The sequence below is a fragment of the Aptenodytes forsteri genome, unplaced genomic scaffold, assembly GCF_000699145.1.
Source record: "Aptenodytes forsteri isolate BGI_AS27 unplaced genomic scaffold, ASM69914v1 Scaffold322, whole genome shotgun sequence".
NCBI classification, from domain to species: Eukaryota; Metazoa; Chordata; class Aves; order Sphenisciformes; family Spheniscidae; genus Aptenodytes; species Aptenodytes forsteri.
In genome coordinates this window covers 422,937-446,998 of record NW_008795045.1, presented here as the reverse complement: position 1 = coordinate 446,998, position 24,062 = coordinate 422,937, and the positions used below count along the sequence as shown (strand labels likewise).

At 48.1% G+C, this 24,062-nt stretch overlaps 1 protein-coding gene across 3 annotated transcripts; it reads left to right on the top strand.

The window, feature by feature from the left end:
* Window positions 1–12,915: 12,915 nt before the first annotated feature.
* On the top strand, window positions 12,916–23,250 carry LOC103897025 (serine/threonine-protein kinase SBK2). 3 transcript variants are annotated; one of them, XM_009276976.2, is made up of 4 exons: window positions 12,916–12,995; window positions 20,903–21,098; window positions 21,853–22,055; window positions 22,309–23,250. In XM_009276976.2, the coding sequence occupies exons 2-4, from the start codon at window positions 20,912–20,914 to the stop codon at window positions 22,876–22,878; spliced, it is 960 nt and encodes a 319-aa protein (XP_009275251.1). In that variant the 5' UTR covers window positions 12,916–12,995; window positions 20,903–20,911; the 3' UTR covers window positions 22,879–23,250. The 3 variants fall into 3 exon arrangements, with proteins under 3 accessions (XP_009275251.1, XP_009275249.1, XP_019326993.1); XM_009276974.2 differs by lacking the exon at window positions 12,916–12,995 and adding an exon at window positions 13,018–13,175; XM_019471448.1 differs by lacking the exon at window positions 12,916–12,995 and adding an exon at window positions 17,358–17,433.
* Window positions 23,251–24,062: the final 812 nt, after the last annotated feature.

Below are 24,062 nucleotides of genomic sequence, written 5' to 3'. Positions count from 1 at the left end.
CCCTTGGGCCAGTTTGGGTCAGCTGTCCTGGCTGTGCCCCCTCCCAGCTTCTTGTGCACCTCCAGCCTTCTCAGTCAGTAGAGCATGGGGAGCTGAAAAGTCCTTGACTAGTGTAAGCACTGCTTAGCCACAACTGAAACATGCGTTATCAATCAACTTTGTTCTCACCCTAAATCCAAAACCCAGCACTGTACCAGCTACTAGGAAGAAAATTAACTCTATCCCTGCCGAAACCAGGACAAGGATGTACATCACAGCTGTATTTTCAGATGTGATAACCAGAGAAATGTTCTCTCTTGATAGTGGAGTATAATAAATAGTGGAAGAAAAATAAACAAACAAAATGATGGAACCCTCTTTGCTAATGCAACTATAAAATCACATCATTAAAATCACTCGAGGCCAGAAAAACAAAAGTAACAATGCCCTGCAGCAATGTTTTTTCTTGCTGCTCATTTCCAGCCCACGGTCTGCTGGTGTCACTTTACTGTGTAACACCAAGGCAGAGAGCAACACTGTTGTGTTTGGCTTTGTCAAGGCTGTTGCAAGCAGCCATGAACTTGTTCTACTCACAGCCTGAGCCAGGCTAAAGCTGCATAGCCTTGTCAGCAGGGCGCTTTGCTTAGACAATCTTAGCAGGTTATGTCAGATCGAAATCATTATTCACAGCCAAAGGGCTTCCAAGTGGGACTGGGCTTGTACTACAGTGGCTGGCAACATGGCTAGAGCGCACATAATCCTGTCTCTTTTGCCTCTGCAAAATCCTGCTGAGGCGCAGCCCTAATTATCTGTCTGTATAACATCTCACTCTTGCACTTTTCTCTCTTTTTGCAGACTAAATGTCTGCAAGCAGCTACTTATGGCAGGTGACTACAGGCAGAGCAGCAGAGACCACAGAATAGGAAGAGATGGCACAGCTTTAGGGTCTTTCCAGGGCAGGGAAGAAGGAGGCAGAAGGAGTCTTTGATGAAACTGGAACAGGCAGAGTGAAGAGTTACCGGGGGGATGAAGAGTGAGCACATGGTTGGCTGTGAAAGGGAAAGCTGTGGGAGATGGGCAGTGAAGAGAGCACAGAGTGGTGCTGGTTGCTGAAAATCAGAGAGTTGTGGGAAAAGTAGAGGGTTCAAGGACCTCAGAGAGAAGGAAAAGAGACACTGTGAACAAGAGGAAAAGAGACCTGAGGCTGACCCTTGAAGACCACCTTCACTAGTCCATGTACATCTTACCTGTACAGATTTTTTTTGCTTGCCAAGGATCTGTTGAATAAGTCTTGTCTGTCCGTGAGGACAGAAGGGTGAGAAAACAAATAGGCAAGTGAAAGGTGTAGGAGGCAGATGGTAAGGCAGGACAGGCAGAAGTGGAGCGTCAGGGTGGGAAAAGACACTGGCAGTGATGGTGCTTCCTGAAAGTCACGGGTATCCCATGCCTCCCTTCCATCTCCCTGACTTAATGGGCCAAGAATCAGCTCTGGCTAAACACCAGATAACGTTAGCAGAGGTACCTCGGTTGGAGAGGAGCAAAAAGCCAGCAGTACCAAGTGGAGGTAGAGCCCCTCTGTGGAGAGAGCTAAAGGAAGATCTGCTTCAAAGGAGAGGCAGTGGGTCAGCACTGGAGAGGCAAGGCAGGGGACATTTCTATTTCCAGGTGCCCTAGAGATTTGAGGTGATAAACACTCCTCGCTGTCACTAAGTCTTCCTCCATCACGCTCCGAGCAATGGCACTGTAAGAGACAGGTGGCCTGGCGTTGCTTCATGGCTGTTGCTGGGTGATTTGTAGATCTTATGCCAAAGCGCAAAGTTAAATTCCCAGGAACTGCTGAACCCAGGATAATGGCAGGAAGTGGACAAAGAAGTTGGTAGGATGATGGAGGTTAATCCTCAGTAAGACAAAAGCAACTTGGGGAAAAATGGGCATCTGGGATTTTTCTGGGATCTCCCCCACCCCCTTCCCTTGCTGAGCCCTAATTTCACTGCCTCCCCAAATGTACTTATTTTGCTGGGCTGATGCCAAGTGGTACATGCAAAGGGGGTTGAAGAGGAACATGTCGGGACGTTTCAGCAGAAAGACAAGGAGCTGGAAAGCAATTCAAAGGAGAAGGAAATAAAACAGGAATGAATAAAGTGGAACAAGTTTTAAATATTAATTCCTTCCCCCCAGGCAAATTGGGGAATGGTGGGTCTGAAGGAAGGAAAAGAGCTGGAAGATAAAGGAAAAGAAAGATGTCTGCACTGTGTCATGCTATACCAGTAGGAGGGAGGCAGGGAGGGCTCACCAAAGACTCCTGCAGGCTGATGGGGTGGAGAGGGGACCATGCCAAGTCTTGTCGTTTTCCAGCTGGCTCAGATTGCTGGTGTTTGCTATTGCCATTACATCTTTGATAACATCTGTCTGATGTACTAATGACGAGATGCTTCATTCACCACTCAAGAGAGGGATTAGGACTCAAATCACCATTCCAGCTTGTCACTCACCAAGGAATTAAAATCTTCTTTGAATGTGGAATTTACTGACCCCATGGGAGAGCTTAAGGCTAAGGAAATGATGCTTTAAACATGAGATCACCGAAAGAAAATAATGCATTAGCTGGAGAGCTTTCAGCTTTCCAAGCTGTGGCTGAGAGCCACTGGGCAACATTACAGAGAGGCACCTAATCCATGCTCCAGCCAGATGAGCGAAAATACCCTAGCCATTTCCTCCTCTGAAGGAATAGCGGAGTATAGTGCAGGGACCCCAAGAGATGGATAGTTTTTGAAGAGTTTATACGGCCAATATGGAAGAGGCTTTGATCTGTGTCTTTCCTAATGGAGGAAAATATCTGCTCAATGTCCTGGTTTTATCACTGACAGCTGGCCACAAGCTGGTTCACAAGTCTGGGTCAGTGGCTGTGGAGAAAAGCACTTTGAATTTCATCTGAGCAAAAGACTGATGTTGATAGCAACGACTTAAGTGAACTTATATAGATGTGCCCGCATGGGAAGACCAGCTTCCTGTAGTGCAAGCCCATGACCTCTGCTAGCTCAGCTGCGCTGAGAGGTTTTTCAGCAGAAGTGAGCTAGTACTGAACTAGACGTGCACAACGGTAAAGAGCAGCAATGTCACTTATCTCAGGAAACTAGATGGTTGGGCAATGATACACAGTCACTTTGGGTACTCTGGGTTCCTCCAGAAATTACTGGCATTTGTGTTTTTAGAAAGTCTGTGGAACACCCCCCCCAGTTTTTAAAAAAATGTCTTTAGAAGTGTCCAGGAAATAAAATCCTTTAAAAAATGAACTGTGGATTCAAGTTCTTACTGTTTTGTGTTGGTTGTGGTTTTTTTGGTTGGTTGGTTGTATTTGGGTTTTTTTAATTATTCTAGGTCTAGTTTCTGTTCATACTACACATAATTTTGTTAGAATAATTCTGAACTTATCTCCTTTGGAATGTAAGTGCAATTTGAGCCAAAATGTGCTGCAAATTGAAGTAATTCTGTTGTAGTTGGTGGAGTTACTATGGATTGATGGAGGTACAAAAGAACAAGATGTGACTCAAGGCCAAAAACTCTTTTTCTGTTCCCTGTTTTGCATGGGTTGGATAATACATTTTGGTTTAGCATCTTGATATGTCCAGTCCTACTAGTCAAGCCTACTCAGGCGTTTTCCAAACCTGTTCAGTACATCCTTTCTGTTTGCACTGCCATATGTCAGAAATAATAATATGTTACTGCTTCACTTGACATCTCTGGTGTTTAGACCTCTAAGTATGAGCACAGTTTTGGGGTCCACCTAGGAACAACGAGGGCATGAATTTGAGAAGTGCTGAGCACTGTTTGCTGTCTTCACCTCTAGTGTGCACTGTGGCTTTGGTGCTTAGGCTTGGGCTGTCCAACTCAAGGAGCCAAAACTAGACTTCTTTGAAAAGATAATCTTAATATGTGAGCTTTCTGGTAAGGAAAAAACATTGCAGAAGAACCTTCCATTGCACGATAACGCAAACAAGATGACAACCTGAATGTTTCAGGACAAAATAGGATGGACATGTTTATCCTGGACGTATCCTTTCTGCCTGGTTCTGTGATTAGAAACTGAGGATTAGAAGAGAAAAGCCTCTCCACAAAGAGTGGTAATGTTTTACCATGTATGTGAGGTTGCTGAGAACTGGTGGAGCCACCTGTTATGACAGGATATAAAGGGGAGGCAGGTCAGGGCTCATCTGGAGGATCAGTTCCTTTCATGTCTGGAACAATCCCTGCTAACATCTCGGCACCAGCAGCTCTCTGACTCTCTGATGGGGGAGGACTCTGAACCTCCCACGAGTGAAGCCTCAGTTTTCATGTGGTCACAGAGTCTGATGAACTCTCCTCTCTGGAAGACTTAAACTACACCTGAGCTCCTCTAGGGATGAAGCACAGCTGGGCATCCTATAGCTTATGTCATGCCTGCAGATCATCCCTCAGACGGCAGTTCCCTGGATGGGCTACGCAAACTGAAAAATCTCCAGGGACCATAGCGGTAGACAGGTCTTACAGCTCCTACAGGGCAGGATAGCATGAAGGTAAACCCAGGCTAGCAGGGATCAGAGGCTGCTTGAATACAGCCAAAGACTGTCCTGCCTCCTTTTTCTCTGGAGACAGAAGGACTGTGGTAGCAGGGTTGTTGATGTTGAAATCCATAGCCCCCACCCCACATGTCCATCCAATAATGTCTTATCAGGGTAAGGAGGTTTTTCTGCCTGTTTTGATTCTGTCTGCATATTTGCATGTCTCTTCCCTATTCACTTTTGTTCCAGGTCCTCAGCCATCCATGTATCTAGGTATTTTCTTAGTGTCATCTCATACCAGAGATGGATCATTGGACCACAGTGACAAGGAAAGCTGAAGCTCAGACCCTGGGAGGTCCCCAGTTGAGAAGGGCTTAGATTTAACAGATCACTTCTGTGGAACTGAATTTCAAAGCAGCTAAATGAATCTATACAATTAATGCACTTTTCCTTAGTTTAATATCACCCCCTAGCATCACTTGGGTCTGGTTTCCACGTATTATAGTTTTCCAGACCAGTCTTGATTTCTTGCCTCTGCCCCTCAATAGTATCACCTTGCAGATGCAGCAACGGCCACACCGGCAGCCATGCTTCTGGGAAAGAGACAAGACAATTCAGCTCGAGAGGTGGATTTGCCAAGACATCAGACTTTAGATGTTTCTCTCAGGGAGTTTAGGAAGCTTTAAATCTCCTTTCTTTTACGTCTGTCTGGGAGAGAAGCCTTGGGATACATTTGCTTCTTCCACCTTCCAGTAGAGGAGTGCCTTGCTTGGTGGGGAGATTTCCACTCCTGATGCCATATTTGCAGTAGATAGCAGCAGAGGAGACAGCTTAGTTTGAAGCAAGACCAGACAGATACTTTAAATGTTAATAAGTCACAAGGACTGCATGACCTTTGCTTGAAAGTCCCGAAGGAATTCAAATGTGGAACTGCGAACTTCTGGCCAGGCTGTATAACCTGTCATTAACGTCTCTGTGCCAGAGGACTGGTGGATTGCCAGTGTAACCCCCCCACTATAAAAAATGGCTGGTGAGTCTGACTTCCATTTGTGGTAAGAGAGTGGTGTCTAGACTGATGAGTGTGTGAATAGCAGTCTGTGGAGAAAGAGTCCATCTGGCTTCTGTAAAGGGAAATCCTGCGTTATTGTCGTGCTGGGTTCTGTGAGGGTCTCAATAAGCACATGGATAGAGGAGATCCAGGAGACATAATATATTTGGACTTCCAAAAAGCCATTGACAGGTTCTTCACCGGAAGTTACTAAAGGAACTAACTTGCTACAGGGTTGGAAGAAAGGTCCTTTTATGGAATGAAAGCTGAGTAAAGGACAAGAGGCAAAGGGTAGGGTGCATGGGACACTTCTCAGGGTGGAGAAGAATAAGCAGTGAGGATAGCTCAGGGATTGCTCCTGGGACTAGTTTTATTCAGCATCTTCATGGTTGACCTGGAGAAGTGACTGAACTGTGAAATCTCCAAGTCTGAGGATGATACTGACTTTACCTGAGTGGTCAAATACTGTTCTGATGGCAAGGAACTTCAGAAGGATCCCACAAAACTAAGTGGTTGGGCAGAAAAGTGTCAGATGAGCTTCAACATGGATACACGTAAGGTAATACATTTCGGGAAAATAATCTAGCACATTCCTACATAATGCTGAACTTGGAGTTCAGATCTGCAGTTGCAGATTAGGAAGGAGATCCTGGAGTTGTCATTTACTACCCTATACAATGGGCTTATGCAGCAGCAGCCAAAATAAATGTTGGGCATCACTGGCAAGAGTATTTAGAGTTAGACAGAGGGTGCCATTTTAGCACTGTATAAAACTTCCATGCATCCTGATCTTGAGCAGTGGGGGCTGTTCTGGTCTCAAGAAAGACATGGTGGAGTTTGACAAGGCACAGGGAAGGGAAACTACAGCAATCAAAGGGATGGAATAGTTGCTTTATGAGGAACTACAGAAAAGGCTGCGGCTCTTCAGTTTGGAGACAGGAAGGCTGAAAGAAGTTATGAGTGAGGTTTATAAAATCTTGAAGGTGGTGGATAAGGTGAATGCAGATCCGTCTCACCAAATTCTGCCATATGAAGCTGAGACCTTCCCTCAGTGGCCAAAGAATTGTTTTCTAAGAGGCTGGCTCTCTGCCCAGTCCTCTGATACCATTCCATCGACAACGCACTTGCAGGTGGCCCTTGAAGAGAAAGGACAAATAATCCAGCATGCTACTGCTTAGGGCTGGCATCCACTCCTTCTCTGGAAACCCTCTGTCCTGTGAGGTCTCTGTTCCACCCACAAGGCAAACTCCCTCCCATCTTACCTCCTCAACCCATCTGAAAGCTGTCACCCTAGCAAGGAGAGGCTGCAAAGGTGACAAGCTAGCCCAGGACAATCACTTGCCAGCTATTTAAATAGCAGCTATGGGGCTGTTTTGGGAGAAGTGGTTCCAGAGCGGGGCCATGGAGCTTATTGCCTTGTTAGCTTTGCCCAAGGGGTGCTGCAGCATACTCATGCCACCACAGTATTTCATTAGTGGAATGAATGAGAACAGCTGAACCAGATCAGAATAAAACACCGTTTAATGCTATATCCTGGGTGTGAGGCCATCCAGTGGCAAATTCCTTGTGGAAGATATAAGAGCAAGGAAATATGTAGTAAATCCCCCAAATATTCTCCTAGCCTCCAGCAGTCTGAGACAGATGTTGAATCTTTGTATTTAATTGTGCTTTTCCTCTGCAGCATCTCCATCTAGTTATTTTATGAAACCACATTACCGTTTATTACCCATGCTTTCCTGAGGCAAGGTGTCCACAGCTGAAGGCGTGCTGCGTGAGGAAGCCTTGTGTTTGTTTTGGACCTGCCTCTAGTTCTTGTGTCTTGTCTTTTGAAGAGACAGTGAGCAGTAATTTATTTTCATCTTATTTATTCCCCTCAAGGTTTTATTATACCTATTTATTATAGCTATTACAGCTTCTCTCCTCTGTCATTGTTTCTTTAAAGAAGGCGGCAGTGTTGCAAGCAGCCTGGAGCCCATGTCACTGGATGTCTTTCAGAGAAAATTGGACAAAACTTTTTTCCAGGAATGACCTTGGCTGAAGCAGCCCCGGGGTGTGCACCGGGAAGCACGAACTGGCCTCGAGAGGGGCCTCCTGGCACCGTGATGGTGCAATGCCCCCAGCCAGCGCCAGAGCCCAGCTGACTTGTGTCAGCCTTCCTTGGGGAGCGGGAGCATCCTTTGCCTTCCAGCCCATTGCTAGAGGCAGACATGAAGCTGCTGAAAAATTGAGAGGTAGGCAGAGGCCATCATTTTGCCTTGCCCCAAGGGCACCATCCTCACCTGGGCCTCCATCTGCGACCTTTGCCCATGGGACCAGGAGCCCCATTTCAGCTCAGCCCTGGGCTTTTAGTCCCGGCCTGATGTATCGTGGTCTGTCTCCACCTCTTTCATGGTTGTTTCTGGCCATAGACACTGTTTGTCTGGACCCTGACACATGGACTGACTTCCTGGCTTGACCTCAGACCTTCCTGGCAATCACTGGACTGTGTCTGGCACTGGCTACTACCACTGGGACTGACCCTGACCTGCAGATCAACTTCTCAGCTGGACCTTGTACCTGCTTTGTCACTACGAACTCACCTGATGATCTGGACTCTCAGTTGAACCCGACTCCCATCCCTGGGCCTGCCCTGCTCCCACGTTGTGCTCCCATGTTGTGGGACACTGTGGGACAAGCCCTGGCTGGCGAGCCCCTGCCCTGCCAGCCTTGTTATCTCCCTTGTCTCCTGGCTCCCTGTCTCTTAGAAGCAGCTGGCCCCTCTCTCTGCCTTGACAGAAGAAAGCTTTCCCAGCAAAACATGTTGCCCCTGCCCCACCACGCAAGTCCCACTCTTCCTCCGCAAGTCCAGCCTTTTCTCCTGCAAAGCCCCACTGCAACCCTTCCCTCCCCAAGATCTGTCTCCAAGCCATCCAGAGCCCCAGCCAACTCAGCCTGCTGCGATGGCACCATCTCACCGGGCTAGGGTGGGTGCTGCAAGATGAGCTGCTACCCGGACAGTCCCTAGCTGTACCTGTGATGACAAATAAGTCATTGAGCTTCAGGGAGAAAGCTGATGTGCATCCTGGATACTGGATATTGTTTTAAGCCCTGGAGGACAGGCTGGGAGACATCACAACAGAAAAGGGTAAAAATACAGCTATTGTGAGTGCCTGTCCCTGTGCTGGGGTGGGAGGGCACTGTCCCAGCATTGCTCCAAGGCATTGGGATCAGTGCTTATGGATACCAACGTGTTAGCACTGCCTCTTGCAACCGCTCTGCACCCAACGCACCCAACAGCAACGTGAAGGGAGGAGGCTGAAATGGGACTGAATTTTGTCCCATTGTGTTTTGAAGCAGATATGGTGGTCAGCGGGTGACCAGAGGTCTCAGGTGTGACAGACTCTGCCGAAGCTGGGAGCACGGTTAAGAAGCACCTCTGGGGAGCAGGGCCTGGGCTCAGCATGAGCGTGTTGTGTTAGCTGGCAGGCGAGGTGGGACATTGTACGGCGCTGTCAGGAAGGCGGCCAGCAGATTCCTCAGCGATGGGGTAGCGCTGAATGACCTCAGAGCACAAATGGTCTGCGCAGCTGGTGGACTCCTCTGAGCACCCTGCCTGTGCCGAGGAGAGCTCAGGGCCCCTGCTCTCCGTCCAGGAGGCAGCCCCCACCCTGTAGCACCCTGCAGATTGGCTTGCTTGCCTGCCTGCTGAGGCTGGAGGGGAGGAAAGTGTTGGCAGCTCACAGAATTATTAATAGAAGAAGAAGTAGGAAAGCAATGGGGAAAGTCAAAGAGCTATTCCCACTCCAGCATCAGGCACAAATCTGGTTCTGAAAAGGGCTGAGCAAAACTGAGTACTGGAAATGAAGGGATCATGACTGCTCTGAAAAGCTGCTTATGGTCAGTTTGAAAATATATGGAAAACCTTAGTATTGCCATAGACTACAACATTAAAAGAGCAGTGCCATTTTAGGTCCTGGATAAAGGAGCTTGGTGTTCCTGTTTCAGCAGCTTTCTCTCACATATGTCCCTGCTGATAAGCCTCCATACCAGTGCGGTGTCAAAGAGTGCTCTCTTGGGTCCAAATGGGCATCAAATCTTCCATCACCCTAGATGCTGTTTGCACCTTCGATAGTACAGAATGGAAACTAAAGAGCCACATGGGGTTGGGTAATTCTGAGACAGGAGTACACACCTCTCCAGCCAACTCACCTTCTCCGGAAATCACCAGCATCATTAGCTAGGGGTATTGCAGAGAAAGGGTTCACGCTACGGCCAACAGTTGAGAAACTGAGTGTCCTGCTAGTGGTGTGTTGGAGCAGTCAGTCCCCTCAGTAGCTCTTCGGGTACTTGCTGGAGCCTGGTGGATTTCTCTTTGAAGGGGCAGCATTCCAGTTGCAACGATACATCTGTCATTGTCTGATTTTGAGCACTCACTAATAGGAATACAACCCTGATCCTTTAGAGTTGTGTACAGTGTGTACCTGGAGAATTCCCGCTATTCTGATGGGAGTGAAATGGGCTGTTGTGTGTATGCCAAGGAAGAGGGATAAGGGAAGAGAAGGAAGTACTGAAGAGGTGTGGGAGAGTCCTTCTTGACTAGGTCCCTTCACTGCAGCTGCTTTAGTCCAGCTGTTCATCATGGAGTTGTCACTGCTATGACTTTGTGACACTGGCTGCCATGTCCGGCTCTTGGGCATATTCACGTTCCATTATTTTTCTGTGTGCTACCTATTCTGAGCCAGGCATGCAAGGGACAGGATATTTATCATGCTAAACCCAACAATAATTCAGAGGAGGAAAAGGATGCATTTTCATAAAGTATTTGTTGTTAGATAGGCCAGCCCCAATGCTTGTGTGTGTCACAAAGCATAAACATGCATCTGAAAGGAGTCTTTGCAGTGGACAATATTAGGCAATCTGAACAGAAGTGCCATTAATACCCACTTGGAATTCCTCCCCTTTTCCACTTTTCCTCTTCTGTTCATCTCCAGTGGTTGCCTACAGTGTTTGCCTGAAGGATATGTAGAGATCCACAACTGACCTTGACTTACTGCTTTTTGCAAGATTCTTTGTGGGCCTGCTTACGGCGCTGAAGGCAAATTGTTCTGCATGGCTGGAGACAGTGTATCCTCAAGTCCACAGCCTGGGACCAACTTTCCGAAAGACAAAGGCGGTCTTGGTTACATCATATTTCCAGCTCTGCCAGTGTTGACTTTGACCAATATCTTGGTTGCCAGCAGGACAAAATGTGTGCAGCACGGGTGAGATAGGTGTAGGTGTTAAATTACAGAGGTCCTGAAATGCACAAATGCTGACTTCATCAGTAGGACAGCAGGTCCTAGGACCTCCAACAGATGCTCTGTGCCCAATCCTCAGGGAACAGAGAGCAGGGAGTCTCACACACATGTGATACCCAGTATGTGACATTTTCCCTGTGTTGTGGGAATGCATGACAAGCCCTGCAGAGGTAGTGTCAGATGAAGAGCAGGTATGGGGCAAGCCCTCAGCCAAATTGCTACTTCTTGGTACACTGCAGGCAAGGCTGTGGAAGAGGTCTCTTGTCTGAGCCAAACCACTCAGCAGGTCGCAATCTCAGTAGGCATGTAAAACATAAGAAATCTGTCTCTTAAAAAATTTGCTGGAAAATCAGGAAGACTACCATATTTTGTTCCTAGATCTGGAAGAAGGTTTGAGTTAGTGATTGGAATGGAGGAGAGAGGGACTGGGGAGTCAGGGCACCCGGGTTCCTTTCCCAGCATTGTCTTGTACCTGTGACTTCAAGCAAGTCCCCAGAGACACTTTTCAGTTCGACTTCTGACTTGTGGCTAAAGTAGAGGCAACAGTCTCACCCATTCTGTCCCCCAGAAGACCAGATAATACAGGGGCCATGCTCCTGGGGAGCAGTGGTCACACTACACCATTTATCCCAGTGCTGAATCCTTGGATATAGGTTTCTCCTATACACTCGCACCGCCCTCAGCTGTAATGTTCCTGCCTGTAGTGACTTTGCACATTGAAGGCCTTGCCCAATCACTGGCGCATCCTTCAAGAATGAGTGTGAAGGGACAGCCTTGAATGGTACAAGACCTTCAGGTCATCAGCACCACAACCTCACTCCCCACCTCTTATCCAGAAGAACAGGGACAGCTGGGAGCCTGACTGTGCTAGTCTTCTTGCCCTGTGATTTGCACGATCTCTGAGAGGCAGCAGACTTGCTCTTCACAGGTCTGTGATGGCAGTCCAGTGCATCTCACCTTACTGTCCCTATGTGGGGCAGAGCACTGAGTGACAAGCCCTTGGTGTAATTCCCCTCCCTTCAGGGAGCAGGCAAGATGGTTCAGTCCTGTGCTGGAGACCCAGAGTGCTTACGCTTATAGGGGCTGCTCTGCTCTTCTGTTAGAGTGTCTTTCACCTCTGTCCTCTCTCAGTCTTCCTCACCATACTGTGCCCTGGAGGGAGTGCAGAGGCTCATCAGGTGCTTAAGCCTTGCAGGTCCCCTGCGTGGCTCCAGCACTAGGTAACAGGGAGGCCAGTGACACAGGAGTGTCACACCTGCACGCATCACTGCTTCCGATATACAAATTGATCCATCTCCTTGTGAGCAAACACCTGTGCTTCAGAGCCAAGGTCTAGGACCTGCATGGTGTCGGTGTCCCCAGGGGTTGCTTTCCTCTCCACACTCAAGTGGAAGAAAGAGGACTCTGATACAGGATTATAGTTTGGGTCGAGGTACTGAGAATAGGTGAAATGCCTGCAAGTCATTGTAGTTACCATTAACAATTTCACCTTCTCCGTAATGCTCTGTAGTACTGGGGTGTGTGTGTGAGGAGCCTGACCCACCAGGCCCCATGAAGGGACCTTGAAACAGTTATGGTTTGTGCCTGGTCTCCGGTGCTCACTGACACAGGCAATTGGGACAGACATGTCTTCAGACCCTTTGGCGGCCAAGAGCAAGCACTGGCAGCCCATGGTCATTCTGAGCCCCGCCATCACGGCCGTACTTTTACTTGGCACAGACCTAGATCAAGGGCCACGCACCAGGGAGCTGCTTTGCTCCCTCAGCTGTAATGAGAGCCCAAGCTGGAGGGAAGGGATGAAAAGGGTGGGTCTGCCAAAGGGTCCCTGGGGCTTATGATGGTATGGCTAGAGCAGAAACAACGACCCCACCCCGATCCCTGCAACACCTCCCCTTCTATAAATGGGGCAGATGGATAGCCCCCTTCCTCCCTCCATTCCCCCTCTTTTCTTCTCTCCCAGAGGTCACCTTCAGCAGGGAGGCAGTGTGCCCCCAGGACCAGAGCCATGGGGAAGGGGCGGAGCGTCACGCTTAGCCTCGTAATGTCTGGCAGCCCCCTCCGGCTGCTCGGCGCAGGCTGAACCCAGCCCAGAGGCTGCAGCAGGGGAAGCGAGGCAGTCCACGGCCGGCCGTCAGTGCTGCGCTGCTGGAGAAGGTGAGAGGCTTGGTACGGACGGGGAGGGAGTGCGGGAAGAGAAGTCGCAGCCGTGGCAGGGTGAAGGAGACTGGACAGGCACGTAAAAGGGCACCCACCCCTCACAAACCGCTTTTGGAGACTCCGGCGTAGCATGCCGGCACAACATGGAGCACACCCATTTCCCACATCTGGTTGATGGTGAGCTCGTTAGGTGGCTTTGCCCCGAAAGGTTGCTTTGTGTCCGGTTGTGTCCAGTGGGATGGTGCCCCGATACTGGCTGGTTGGTTGGGAGGAGGGTGTGATGTGGCTTGCTCCCCGCGAGATTGCTGCCGATTTGTGTTCGAGGAGGCTGCTGCGAGGAGATTGTGGTATACTGCTTGCTGGGGAGAGGCTTACGGGGCTCTCTCCGGGGAGGCTGCTAGGTGTTTCTGCCCAAGAAGAGCAATACACAGTTCTGCTAAGGGGACAGTCATGCAGTTCTCCGCAGTGAGATTAAGCACTAGCCTGCTGACCAGTTTTAGAGAGAAGGTCGTAAATCTATCAGCAATAAGGCCAGAAACAACCACTGCGATAACCTGTTCTGATCCCTTGCCTGTATTAAACATGGTTTGCGCTGGAGTGGGCCTTTTAGGGAAAAAAAAAGCGCCGTTCTTGAGTTAAAAGTTCCAGAGATGGAAGGATATTCTTCCATACTGTTTGATGAGATTTTTAGGGGCAAATATCCTTCTTCACAAAATCTGCACTGCAGTTGAGGTCTGAAATTGCCTCATTTCAGCTTCAGCTATTGGTTTTATTATAATGCTTTTACTTAATTGGGAGAGCCCTCTTTAGTGAAATTCTAGTAACCACAAAGGTACATACAGATGACAGAGTCACTTCTTCACTATCTGTTTGATAAGCTAAAAAACCTGCTCCCCTGGAAGTTTCCCCTGTAATTATCAGCCCTGTTGTCATTCTCATGGTTGTTCTCTCGTCCTTTTTCTGTCAGACTGTGGAAACCAGCGCTAGCTTGCTGAACTGCGGTCTCACCGATACCGTTAAAAAGATAGAGAACACCCAATAGCTAATTCTGTTGACCCATCAGCTGGCCTCCAGAAGAGTTCAGGAAATTTACCCTAGAGACACCAGGCTTTCACATCAGTATATTTTTAACATTCCAAAAAAAATCATAAAAAAGTAGATAAAGAAGAATGCAAAGCAGAGCAAATGGAAGGAACGCATTTCTAATAAAAGTACAAAATCCACTGGTGCATGATATTCTCAGTTCTAGTGCAGAAGTCATTAGCAGGTGGCCAGCTCTTCAGAAATACAGCTTTCCTAACTCAGCTGATTTTCAGAGATTAAATTTCAGACTGCCTCAGGGCATCTGGGTGTAGGAACCTCTGCAGAAACTAGAGTTCACTGTAAGAGGCACATCGTCTCAGAACAGAGCTCTTCTTTTGTTATAATCTATCTTAGTCTATCTAAAGCTGAACGGCTATATATTTTTTTGTTTACAGTGAAACTTATTTTCTTAATTTAGCATCTGGAAAATGCTAGTTTGCCTCTACTGCTGATGTTTCCTGCCTCTGATGCTTTTTGGGCATTCTCTTCAGCAGAGTGAATGCAAAAGTGGAATCTACAACACCAGTAACCCTTGTATCGTTATTCTCTTAGACTTGTATCTGTATCATTAAGATGTGTGTGTATATCACTGTAGATTATTTCTAGTGCAATTCTGTATCATCCTACACATTAAGGCCTGCAAAGGAAGTGAGGCTATACCAGATCTACTTTTCTGAGTTTACACAGTGCCCATTTTATCTACAAAGCAGCACGAAGAACTTAGATTTGTCTGATTCATATGACATTTCTTTTTTTTTTTTTTTTCTGCCCTCAATGCATTCTCTTAGACTTGTATCTGTATCATTAAGATGTGTGTGTATATCACTGTAGATTATTTCTAGTGCAATTCTGTATCATCCTACACATTAAGGCCTGCAAAGGAAGTGAGGCTATACCAGATCTACTTTTCTGAGTTTACACAGTGCCCATTTTATCTACAAAGCAGCACGAAGAACTTAGATTTGTCTGATTCATATGACATTTCTTTTTTTTTTTTTTTTCTGTCACTCAATGCCAGACTAAACTCCTGACTTCTGTGGTCGTTTGAAACACTTTTGTATGTGTGTATGTGCATGCACTAGTTTTATCAAGCAATGCATTATCTACCCAAACACATTTTCTGTCAGTTGCACACATTTTCTGGATGATTTCAGTGCTTTCTCCTAGATCATTGACAAAGGTAAAAGTATTATAACAGAGTCAGGATTTAACAAATTAATTGCGTAGGGTGAGGACACCAATAATTCCCACTATACTGGGCTTATTTTAAAATCCATTAAAAATATGTGGCTTATTGATTTTGACCAATGCCAGGATGAACTTGTACAGATAGCTTTCAGGGAACCATCAGTGAATGGGACGTTTCTGGCAGGTGCTGTACGAACCAATACTGGGCTGAGAACTGCTCCAAACTCCCACCAGCGATTTAGAGGTTGATAGCAAACCCCCACAGGTAGGGTCCTTACACAGCCCCTAGACAGAAATGAACACGGTGTTTTGATAACAAAAGACACCAAGTGAGCTGAATTACTTGATACGCTAGGCCCATTTGAGTAAAATGTGCTTTACTAAAGGTGGTGGAAAAGTATTCAGGTAGAAACAAGGCAGGCAACACCCAGAAAGGGATGTGGAGAGGAAGTGGAGTTTTTCCCCAAAAAACCCCAGTAATTTGGAAGAACTCTGGAGTCATAATGGATGTATAAGGTAGTGCAGCTTCTCAGTGTGGCTTTCCTGCAAAAAGAGATCTTGGGGCCACAGCATGAGGCAGAGGGTAATTCTAGCTGAATGCGTCGCAGGAGACATTCCCCCAGGAACAGTTGGTGGTTTAACATGGGGGGCAGAAAAAATGGTGAGGCTTCAGAAAAGAGCCATAAAACAGATCTGAGAGCTGGACAAAAGGTCTCAGTTTGAGAATGGGACAGAAGGTTGTTTGAAGGTATTTAACCAGTAAGAAGACTGAGAGATGTCTTGATCTCCATCCAGAGAGCATGGAGATGTTTATTCAAAATTCAAAATGTGACTACAATTTCTGGAAGCATCCTATCTGTTTTTAAACTAACTGATATGGGCACTGGAGAAGCACAGTGTGCCAGACGGTTTGTGAAGCCTAAGTAAAGCGTTGGTTAAATACATAGCCTGAGTTTAAGGATGTTTAAGTAGTTTAAGTAGTTTAAGATATGTTCTCATAGGTTGCGGTCATACCTCTGACCACAGTGCATATAAACCCTGCAAGAGTCAGGAGAAATATAACAGGCACTAAAAAACTCTTTTCTCTAGCTGAGAAACTTCAGCAGCAGGTTAGGTAAATTTGGATTAGGATATCATATAAATACTTAACAGCAAGAATGTTAACACTGGCTTTTATAGTGACTTTTTTTGAGCAAAGTTTGTCTTTGGATCAAGCCTGCATGACTTTTTGTAAGAGGTGCCCCAAATGTTATTGGTTATTTGGTTTGGGTTAAAGCTCTGTAGAAGGTCAGACAAGAAAATGGACCCTACATGCCATATGCTCAAGGCCATTTTTAATGGAGCATCTTTGATATGAGGAGAGCCTGAGACAGCTGAAACTCTTCAGCTTGGAAAAGAGAAGGCTCAGAGGGGATCTTATTGATGTATATAAATACCTGATGAGAGGGAATGAAGTAAAGGGAGCCAGACTCTCCTCAGTAGTGCTCATTGACAGGACAAGAGGCAATGTGCACGAATTAAAACACAAGGAATTCCATCTAAACACAAGAAAACACCTTTTTTCGGGGTTTTTTTGTTTGGTTTTTTTTTTTTTTTACTGTGAGAGTAGTCAAAGAGCGTGGTATGTTGCCCAGAGAGGTTGTGGAGTCTCCATCTCTGGAGATATTAAAAACCTGACTGGACACCTTCCTAGATAACCTGCTTCAGCTGCCGCTGCTTGAGCAGGGGAATTGGATTAGATGATCTCAAGAGGTCCCTTCCAGCCTAAACACCTCTGTGATTCTGTTGTGATAGCACCATCTCTGTTGTACGGAGATTACACTGTCTTTGGCTCTCGACATGTATGATGAAGTGCTTTTCTGGACCAAATTTATTAATCATTTTGGCTGAAGAACCAGAATAACATTACCTAGACCAAGACACTGTATCTCCATAGGCTAGCTCCTTCTCAGCTCCTCAGGAAGTTGGGAAACATCTCCCGATGGTGGAAAGGATGTGAATTTCTTGCTGCTGTAATTAGAGACTCTTTTGGGGAATTAGGGTTTCCCACATATCGACAGCCTGGAAACAGGACCTCTAGCAGGGATGAAGCACAGGAAGGAGGAGGAAAGAACAGTTTTGAAAAGGACCCTGCCTGCTGCCTTCAATACAGCACAGCCAAATGGTGAGTGCATCCTGGCCAGGGCCCTGGTGGCCTCCTCCCCAGCAGAGTGCTTGTCACTCTGCAAAGGGCAAATGGCACTCTAGAAGGTAACAGAGGTAGGTGCAGAGCACCCAGGCACACTCTACTCAGTGGTGACCCAAATTTGGCCCTCACTTAGCTTCCTAGCTAATGGCAGTGGTATCTCAGAGAAAGACCTCACAACTTTGGCTATTTCCTGAAGTATGGACTGTGTCCTGTAATCAGTTTCCTCAAGGGCAGCAAGGGCCAAAGCCTGCAAACTGTTCTGGGGTGACTGCAGCTGGGGCTTCCTTCATATGGAGCCCTGATCAGACCCACAGGACTGTCACTGTCCCGCAAGACACTCTACCCATATCCTCTGGCTGATCTATTTTTCCAAGCTGGCTATTTCACTTTGATGCTCTACTCTGTACCCAGACAATCTGCCCTCCTATGTCAGTGGGGCCTTGCATGGAAGTAAGGACCCTTGCCACCTATATTGCAGTCCACTTGAAATGTGGAGTGGAAGGACACAAGAGATTTTTGGATTTTTTTAATTGCAAAAGCTTATGGACTGAAATGTTTTGGATCCCAAAGCTGGAGTGAGAATCAAGAATATACAGAGAAGCATATCCTCCCATTCACAAAAGCAAGTTTTCACACAGTAAATAGGAGAGAAGTAATGAATCATATAAAAAATAGATGAATCATATAATAAATAATTCAATACAAATAAAAACAGATTAATGAATAGATATTTGAAAATTATATCATTATTGAATAATACATTAAGTGGATGCAGCGAGAAGATTCTAACCTTTGGGTTAGATAGCACTAACAGGTGGCCAGCCTACAAGGGAAAAAAATTTATCTAACTCAAGTTTGAGAAATTAAGTTATCTGAGAAGATGATGAACCATTTGCTGACAAGAACTTGTATATGACCATGAATTTGATATAGGAGAAACACTATCTTACGGAAGAGATCTTTTGATATTTTTTTCACAACTATAAATCTAATGTGTTCTACACAAGAGAAGCAGACATCTCTCCTGTTGTTCCACTCCCTATTTAGTGTGGCTTTAGCCTATCTAATATCAAGGGGAGGTCTATGTCTTTCAAAGGTCTATTACATTTTAAGTTTTTTCTCTATATTCCTAGCTAGGACTCTTTAAAAGGCTTTTTCGGCTATCTGTTTTAACACCTAAATGTGGCAACACCGGTTTGGAAATGTCAGTGGCAGAGTGCGTCTGTTTGCGGGTTCTGCGATGCCCTTGCTGTGTGGAATTTCGCAAGCTGTGCCGGCTGGGCAGCAAACAGGAGGACATCAAAGCAAAATCTCTAAAATACTTTCCAGACCATCTTTCCCTGTGAATTTCTCCCCAGCCTTCCATTAATCCCCTCCCATGCATGCACTTGTTCATTGTTGAACTCCCTACGGACTGTATTAACTGTGACTGCTGTTGGCTCTCACCAAGCCAAAGCCTTTGCAGAAAAGTAGGGCCAATTACTTGGTACTTCTGAACTGGATAAGAGTTAGCAATGCAGTCTAGGAGAGAAGGGAAGGGTAAAGAAGGGGAGCTCTCCCACAAGCAGTCCCAGTCTCCTGTTCAAATCCAGCCTTTTTGTAGTTTTCCTAGGTTTAAATAATTCTGTTGCTAAATTACTGGATTCTTAAGAATGACCAGATTTAGCAGCATTGGGGGCTGGAAGTTGAAGGAACTGTAATAAGCTCTGGTCACAGATAAAGCAATGTAAAAACTAAGGGGAAAGGCTTCATTCTTTCTGCTCCCACTCATATTCCCAGGATGCCATCTTTCTTTTTAGCAACATGAGGTCCTATTCCCTCCCCCCGAAAGGCATCATGTGAGTCAGAGTGTTTCATGGGAAGAGATCCTGAGTTTGTAGGTGCAGAGGTGAGCCACTGGTTTTACACCAGAGCTCTGTCTCACTGCACACTGTTTAAGATACATCCAAGAATGCTGCAGCCCTCAGGCTCCTGGGTTGCATCCTAGGCTGCATTAGGCAGGTCGAGGGAGGTCCTTCCTCTGTACTCAGCACTAGTGAGTCCACATCTGGAGTAGTGGGTCCAGTTCTGGGCTCCTCAGCAGAAGAGAGATGTGGACATACTGGAACGAATCCAGTCCGTGAAGATGATTAAGGTATTGGAGCATCTCTCATACAAGGAGAGGCTAAGAGAGCTGGGACTTGTTTAGCATCAAGAGGAGAAGGCTCGAGGGGATCATCTTATCGATGTGTATAAATACCTGTAAAAAAAATGACAGCCAGGGTCATCTTAGTGATATTGAGTGACAGGACAAGAGGCAGTGGGCCTGAAACACAGAATTTCTATTTAAGCATAAGAAAAAACTTTTTTACCATAAAGGTGATCAAACACTGGAACAAGTTGCACAGAGCAGTTGTGGAGTCTTCATCCTTGGAAATATTCAAAACTGGACTAGACACAGTCCTGAGCAACCTGCTCTAGTTAATCTTCATGTGAGCAGGAGGTTGCACTAGGTGATCTCCAGACGTGCCTTCTGACCTCGACCATCTTGTGACTCTGGTTCTGTGACCTTGCTCCAGAGCCAGGAGGGGCTCCCAGGCCCAGGGTGCCTGTGTTCAGAGCACAGGGAGGTAGTCAGGGGGAGAGTGCTGCCACAGGTGCCTTAAAATGCTGCCTTGTAGCTGGCTGGGGGCACTGAAAAAGCATTCCTCTGAAATGGGTCTGAAGTAGCTGGCTGTAGCTCAAAATGCCATTGATGTCCGAGCTTCCTTCCTGCCTAAGTTTCTTGGCTGCACAGATGAGTGACTTTGGGTGAGAAATATCATCAGGCGTGTGAGGTACTGAGCTCTCTTTTGCTTGCTCGGAGCACACTGCCTCTGACTAGTAATCCCTTTTTTGTGATGGGCTAGCTGTGCCTCTGCCTAAGGGGCAAGTCTGTCTCCGCTGCTACCTCAAGGACTTTCTTCAATAAGCAGTAGGGGTGGGTTTCTGAGTAGAGAGACATGGTCTTGCTGCAGTAGGCTAAGGAGAGCAAGAGGACTGGGTCACACTTGACAATCTGGGACTCTGTTAATGTTTTGCTTATTGCCTAACACCTTGGAGACTAGAATAAGAGGAGGCCTGGAAGGCCAAGCATTAGTACAGCTGACACAGAAAGGTGATCCAGGTCTTTGAAATGAGAGGCCCCAGGGACTACAATTAGAGTCAAGCATCTGTCTGGAGGCCGGAAAGGACTAGAGGGCTGAAGGAGGTTCCCTTCAATACAGAACCTTTTATATGATGAGCAGTTTTGCCCAGAGGTGTACTGTATAAAAGCACAAGCTCAACTCTAGCACAGCTGCAAGAGTGCTCAGGCTCCAAGTGGCAGAAATATCCCCTGCCATGGCATGGTTTGCATGGCGTGTCCGAGCTGGTTTTCTCTGCGCATGTTGTGATGTTCCTGACTCGGGCTGTGGTGTTTCTGCAGCACTCAGCAATGGCCGAGAGCTCAGCTGCAGCTGTGGCAGCGGCAGGGACAGCGGCACCAACCGTGTTAGATGAGCTCCTGGAGATCACAGCTCAGAGCCTGGTGCGCACCGAGGTGGCAGAGCACTATGAGGTTATTCGGGAGCTGGGCAGGGGCAAGTATGGCCACGTGATGCTAGTGACCCACAGGCAGAGAGGTAAGGAACTGACTGCACCTTATGAGCTACTGTGCCTTGCCTCCTCTCCACTTGCCAGGGCGCTGGGTGGGCTGGTGGGTCCTTGGGGTCAGGCACCAGGCACGGTGGGGGGTTCCCCGGGAGGCCGGCAGGATAGGGACCTCCTCAGCCAGGGACCATCCCATTGCACCCAGCCAGGGAGCAGGTGATGCCAGGGGGCAGGCCAGAATATCAGGCAAGGTTATAGTGATGAGGCAGGTCCAAGGTCAAGCCGGGAAGTCAATCTACAAGTCAGGTTCAATAGGGTTCATGGCTAGGCACCGGCATGGATGTATAGCTGGAAACAAGCACTCCCACCACACAGCTCAGGCAGGGAGTGAAGCCCCAAGCCTGAGCTTAAATGGTGCCCTAAGGCCCATGGACAGAGACTGTGAGTGGAGGTCCCAGGCGGGGTTGGCCAAGGCCGTTAAGGCCTATGAGTACCCACAGGGCCCTGACACTACTCTTCCCCAGTAGTCCCAGCTCAGACTGATGGGCCCATGTAGCCTTGCTCTGCCCAGTGCTCCTGTGCATGCAATGACTGGCTCAAAACTCACACCAGCGGCAGTGCCTGCTCTCAGATCTGGTGTCCACAGGATATATCCACACAAAGCTTTGGGCCAGAGACCTCCCTGTGGCTGTGAGTGTCCGGACCCATGGCTGCTCCGTGCCCTCTCTGTTTGGCCTTGGTGTGAGTGACTTTCAGGGGAGTCTAACCCACTCTCCCCCTCCCCAGGGACTCCTATGGCTCTCAAGCTGCTACCCAAAGCCAGTACCAAGCTGCACACCTTCCTGTATGAGTATTGCGTGGCACTGTCCCTCGCCACCCACCCTGCCATCATCGGCATGTTTGGAATTGCCATTGAGTCCAGCCAGTACTATGGCTTCCTCTACGAACCAGCACTGCACAAAGACCTCATCTCTATCATCAAACCCCGGGTGAGCGCTGCTACAAGGCCATGGGGATTGGGACTGTTTGGCCCCTGTGCAGGCTGGCTGGGTCAGAGGGAGGGAGATAAAGGCAATGGGCTGTGGATCTCTCTGGGGTCTACAGCACTGAAGCAGGTTTGGGCTTGCAAGACCAGAAACACAAAGGTCTTCCCCAGTGCAGAGCACACAGGTGAGAGCCCAGCTGGCAGGGCTGCCAAGGTGCCCTGCGTGTGCCATACCACCTGTCTCTCTCCCTGTGCAGGACGGGATCCCTGAGCCAGCCGCTAAGCAGTGTGCCAAGCAGCTCGTGAGCGCGCTGGAGTTCATCCACAGCCGAGGGCTTGTGTACCGTGATGTCAAGCCTGAGAACGTGCTGCTTTTCGATCCCGAGTGTCGGCGCATCAAGTTGACTGACTTCGGGCTTACGCGGCCCAAGGGTACCAAGCTCAAGCTGGTGGCCGGGGTAATCCCCTACACAGCCCCTGAGCTGAGCAACACCGCTGATGCCCAAGGAGTGCCCATCGACACCAGCTTGGATGCCTGGGCTTTCGGTGTGCTGCTTTTCTGCCTGCTGACTGGCTACTTCCCCTGGGAGCAGAGCCTGCCAGATGACCCTTTCTTTGAGGACTTCATGCTGTGGCAGGAGATGGGCCTGGAGGAGGACCTGCCCCGCCACTGGAAACGCCTGACGGCTGAGGCCGCCCTGATGCTGCGGAGCCTGCTGGCCCTAGATCCCTCCAAGCGCGGCCCTGTCAGCGGGGCGCTGCGCTACGTCGATTGCCCTTGGCGGCTGGAGGACAGGTGCAGCGAGGAGGCTGTGGTGAAGCCCTAGAGCCCGCTCCCCATGCAGGGAGGGAAGGTGGGTCTCACCCTGCAAAGGATTCAGGGTCTGGGGCAACACGGTGGCCCAGGTGTGAGAGGCCATGGTGACCCAGAGAACAACTTCTCTGCAGCACTGTCCCTGCCACCATGGAGCCAGGCTCCTTCCCCAGCTGATGGTCCTCACCCCATAGCTCAGTGCTGCCCAGTGCTACCTCCTTGTGCTTCCTTGGGGCTTGAAAACATCTTCTTTCTCTTGGAAATGACTGTCCGCGTGTGAAGCACCCACTTGCTTCCTGGCCACAGGGACTCCAGGGCATTTTCTAGGGGCTGCAGCACCTGCCTTGTCTTGAAATAGAGCAAAATACATACTTTTGTGTTTCTGTATGTGGCTCTTTTCCCCTCATAATAAAATGCCTGTGGGGGCCCGCTTGCTGTGGGAGAGCGGGGGCATGACAGAGCCTGCAGCCATCTCAGGACAACCTGCATAAGGCAGGGGCCACCCCTGGATGATGCTGCCTGGGCCTCCATCAGGACCCTTGAAGGGTGGCTTCAGGCTGGTGGGGTGGAGGTGCTGGGGACCCCTCAGCATGTGGTTCTGGATGGTAGCTGGGGACTGATGATGGCGTTGAGAAGGTGGTGGAAGCCATGGAGGTGGGGTGTTGGAGAAAGCCACAGGGATTCGCATGTTGTAACCTGCCCACTGCCATGCATTTCTTCCCATTTCCTTGTGTTCAGGACCAGGTGACAGATGGGCTCTTCTGTGCGGAGGGTTGTTAGCAGCAGGAGTCTCAGAGTCAGTTTGCACAAGTGTCCCCCTCTAGTTCCTGTCACTCAGGAAAACGGCCTTCTGCAAACACTGACAGCCCTGCTGAAGCACAATTTATCCCTCTCCCTCCTCGAGTGGCTTAGGTGCAAGTGGAAAGGTGAGCTCATTGCCACGAATGTCCACATGTATGATCCTAGAATAATAGAATCATAGACTCATTGAGATTGGAAAAGACCTCTAATATCATCGAGTCCAACCGTCAACCCAACACCACCATGTCCACTAAACCATGTCCCTAAGCGCCTCATCTACTCGTCTTTTAAATACTTCCAGGGATGGGGACTCAACCACTTCCCTGGGCAGCCTGGTCCAATGTTTAACCACTCTTTCAGTAAAGAAATTTTTCCTCACGTCCAATCTAAACCTCC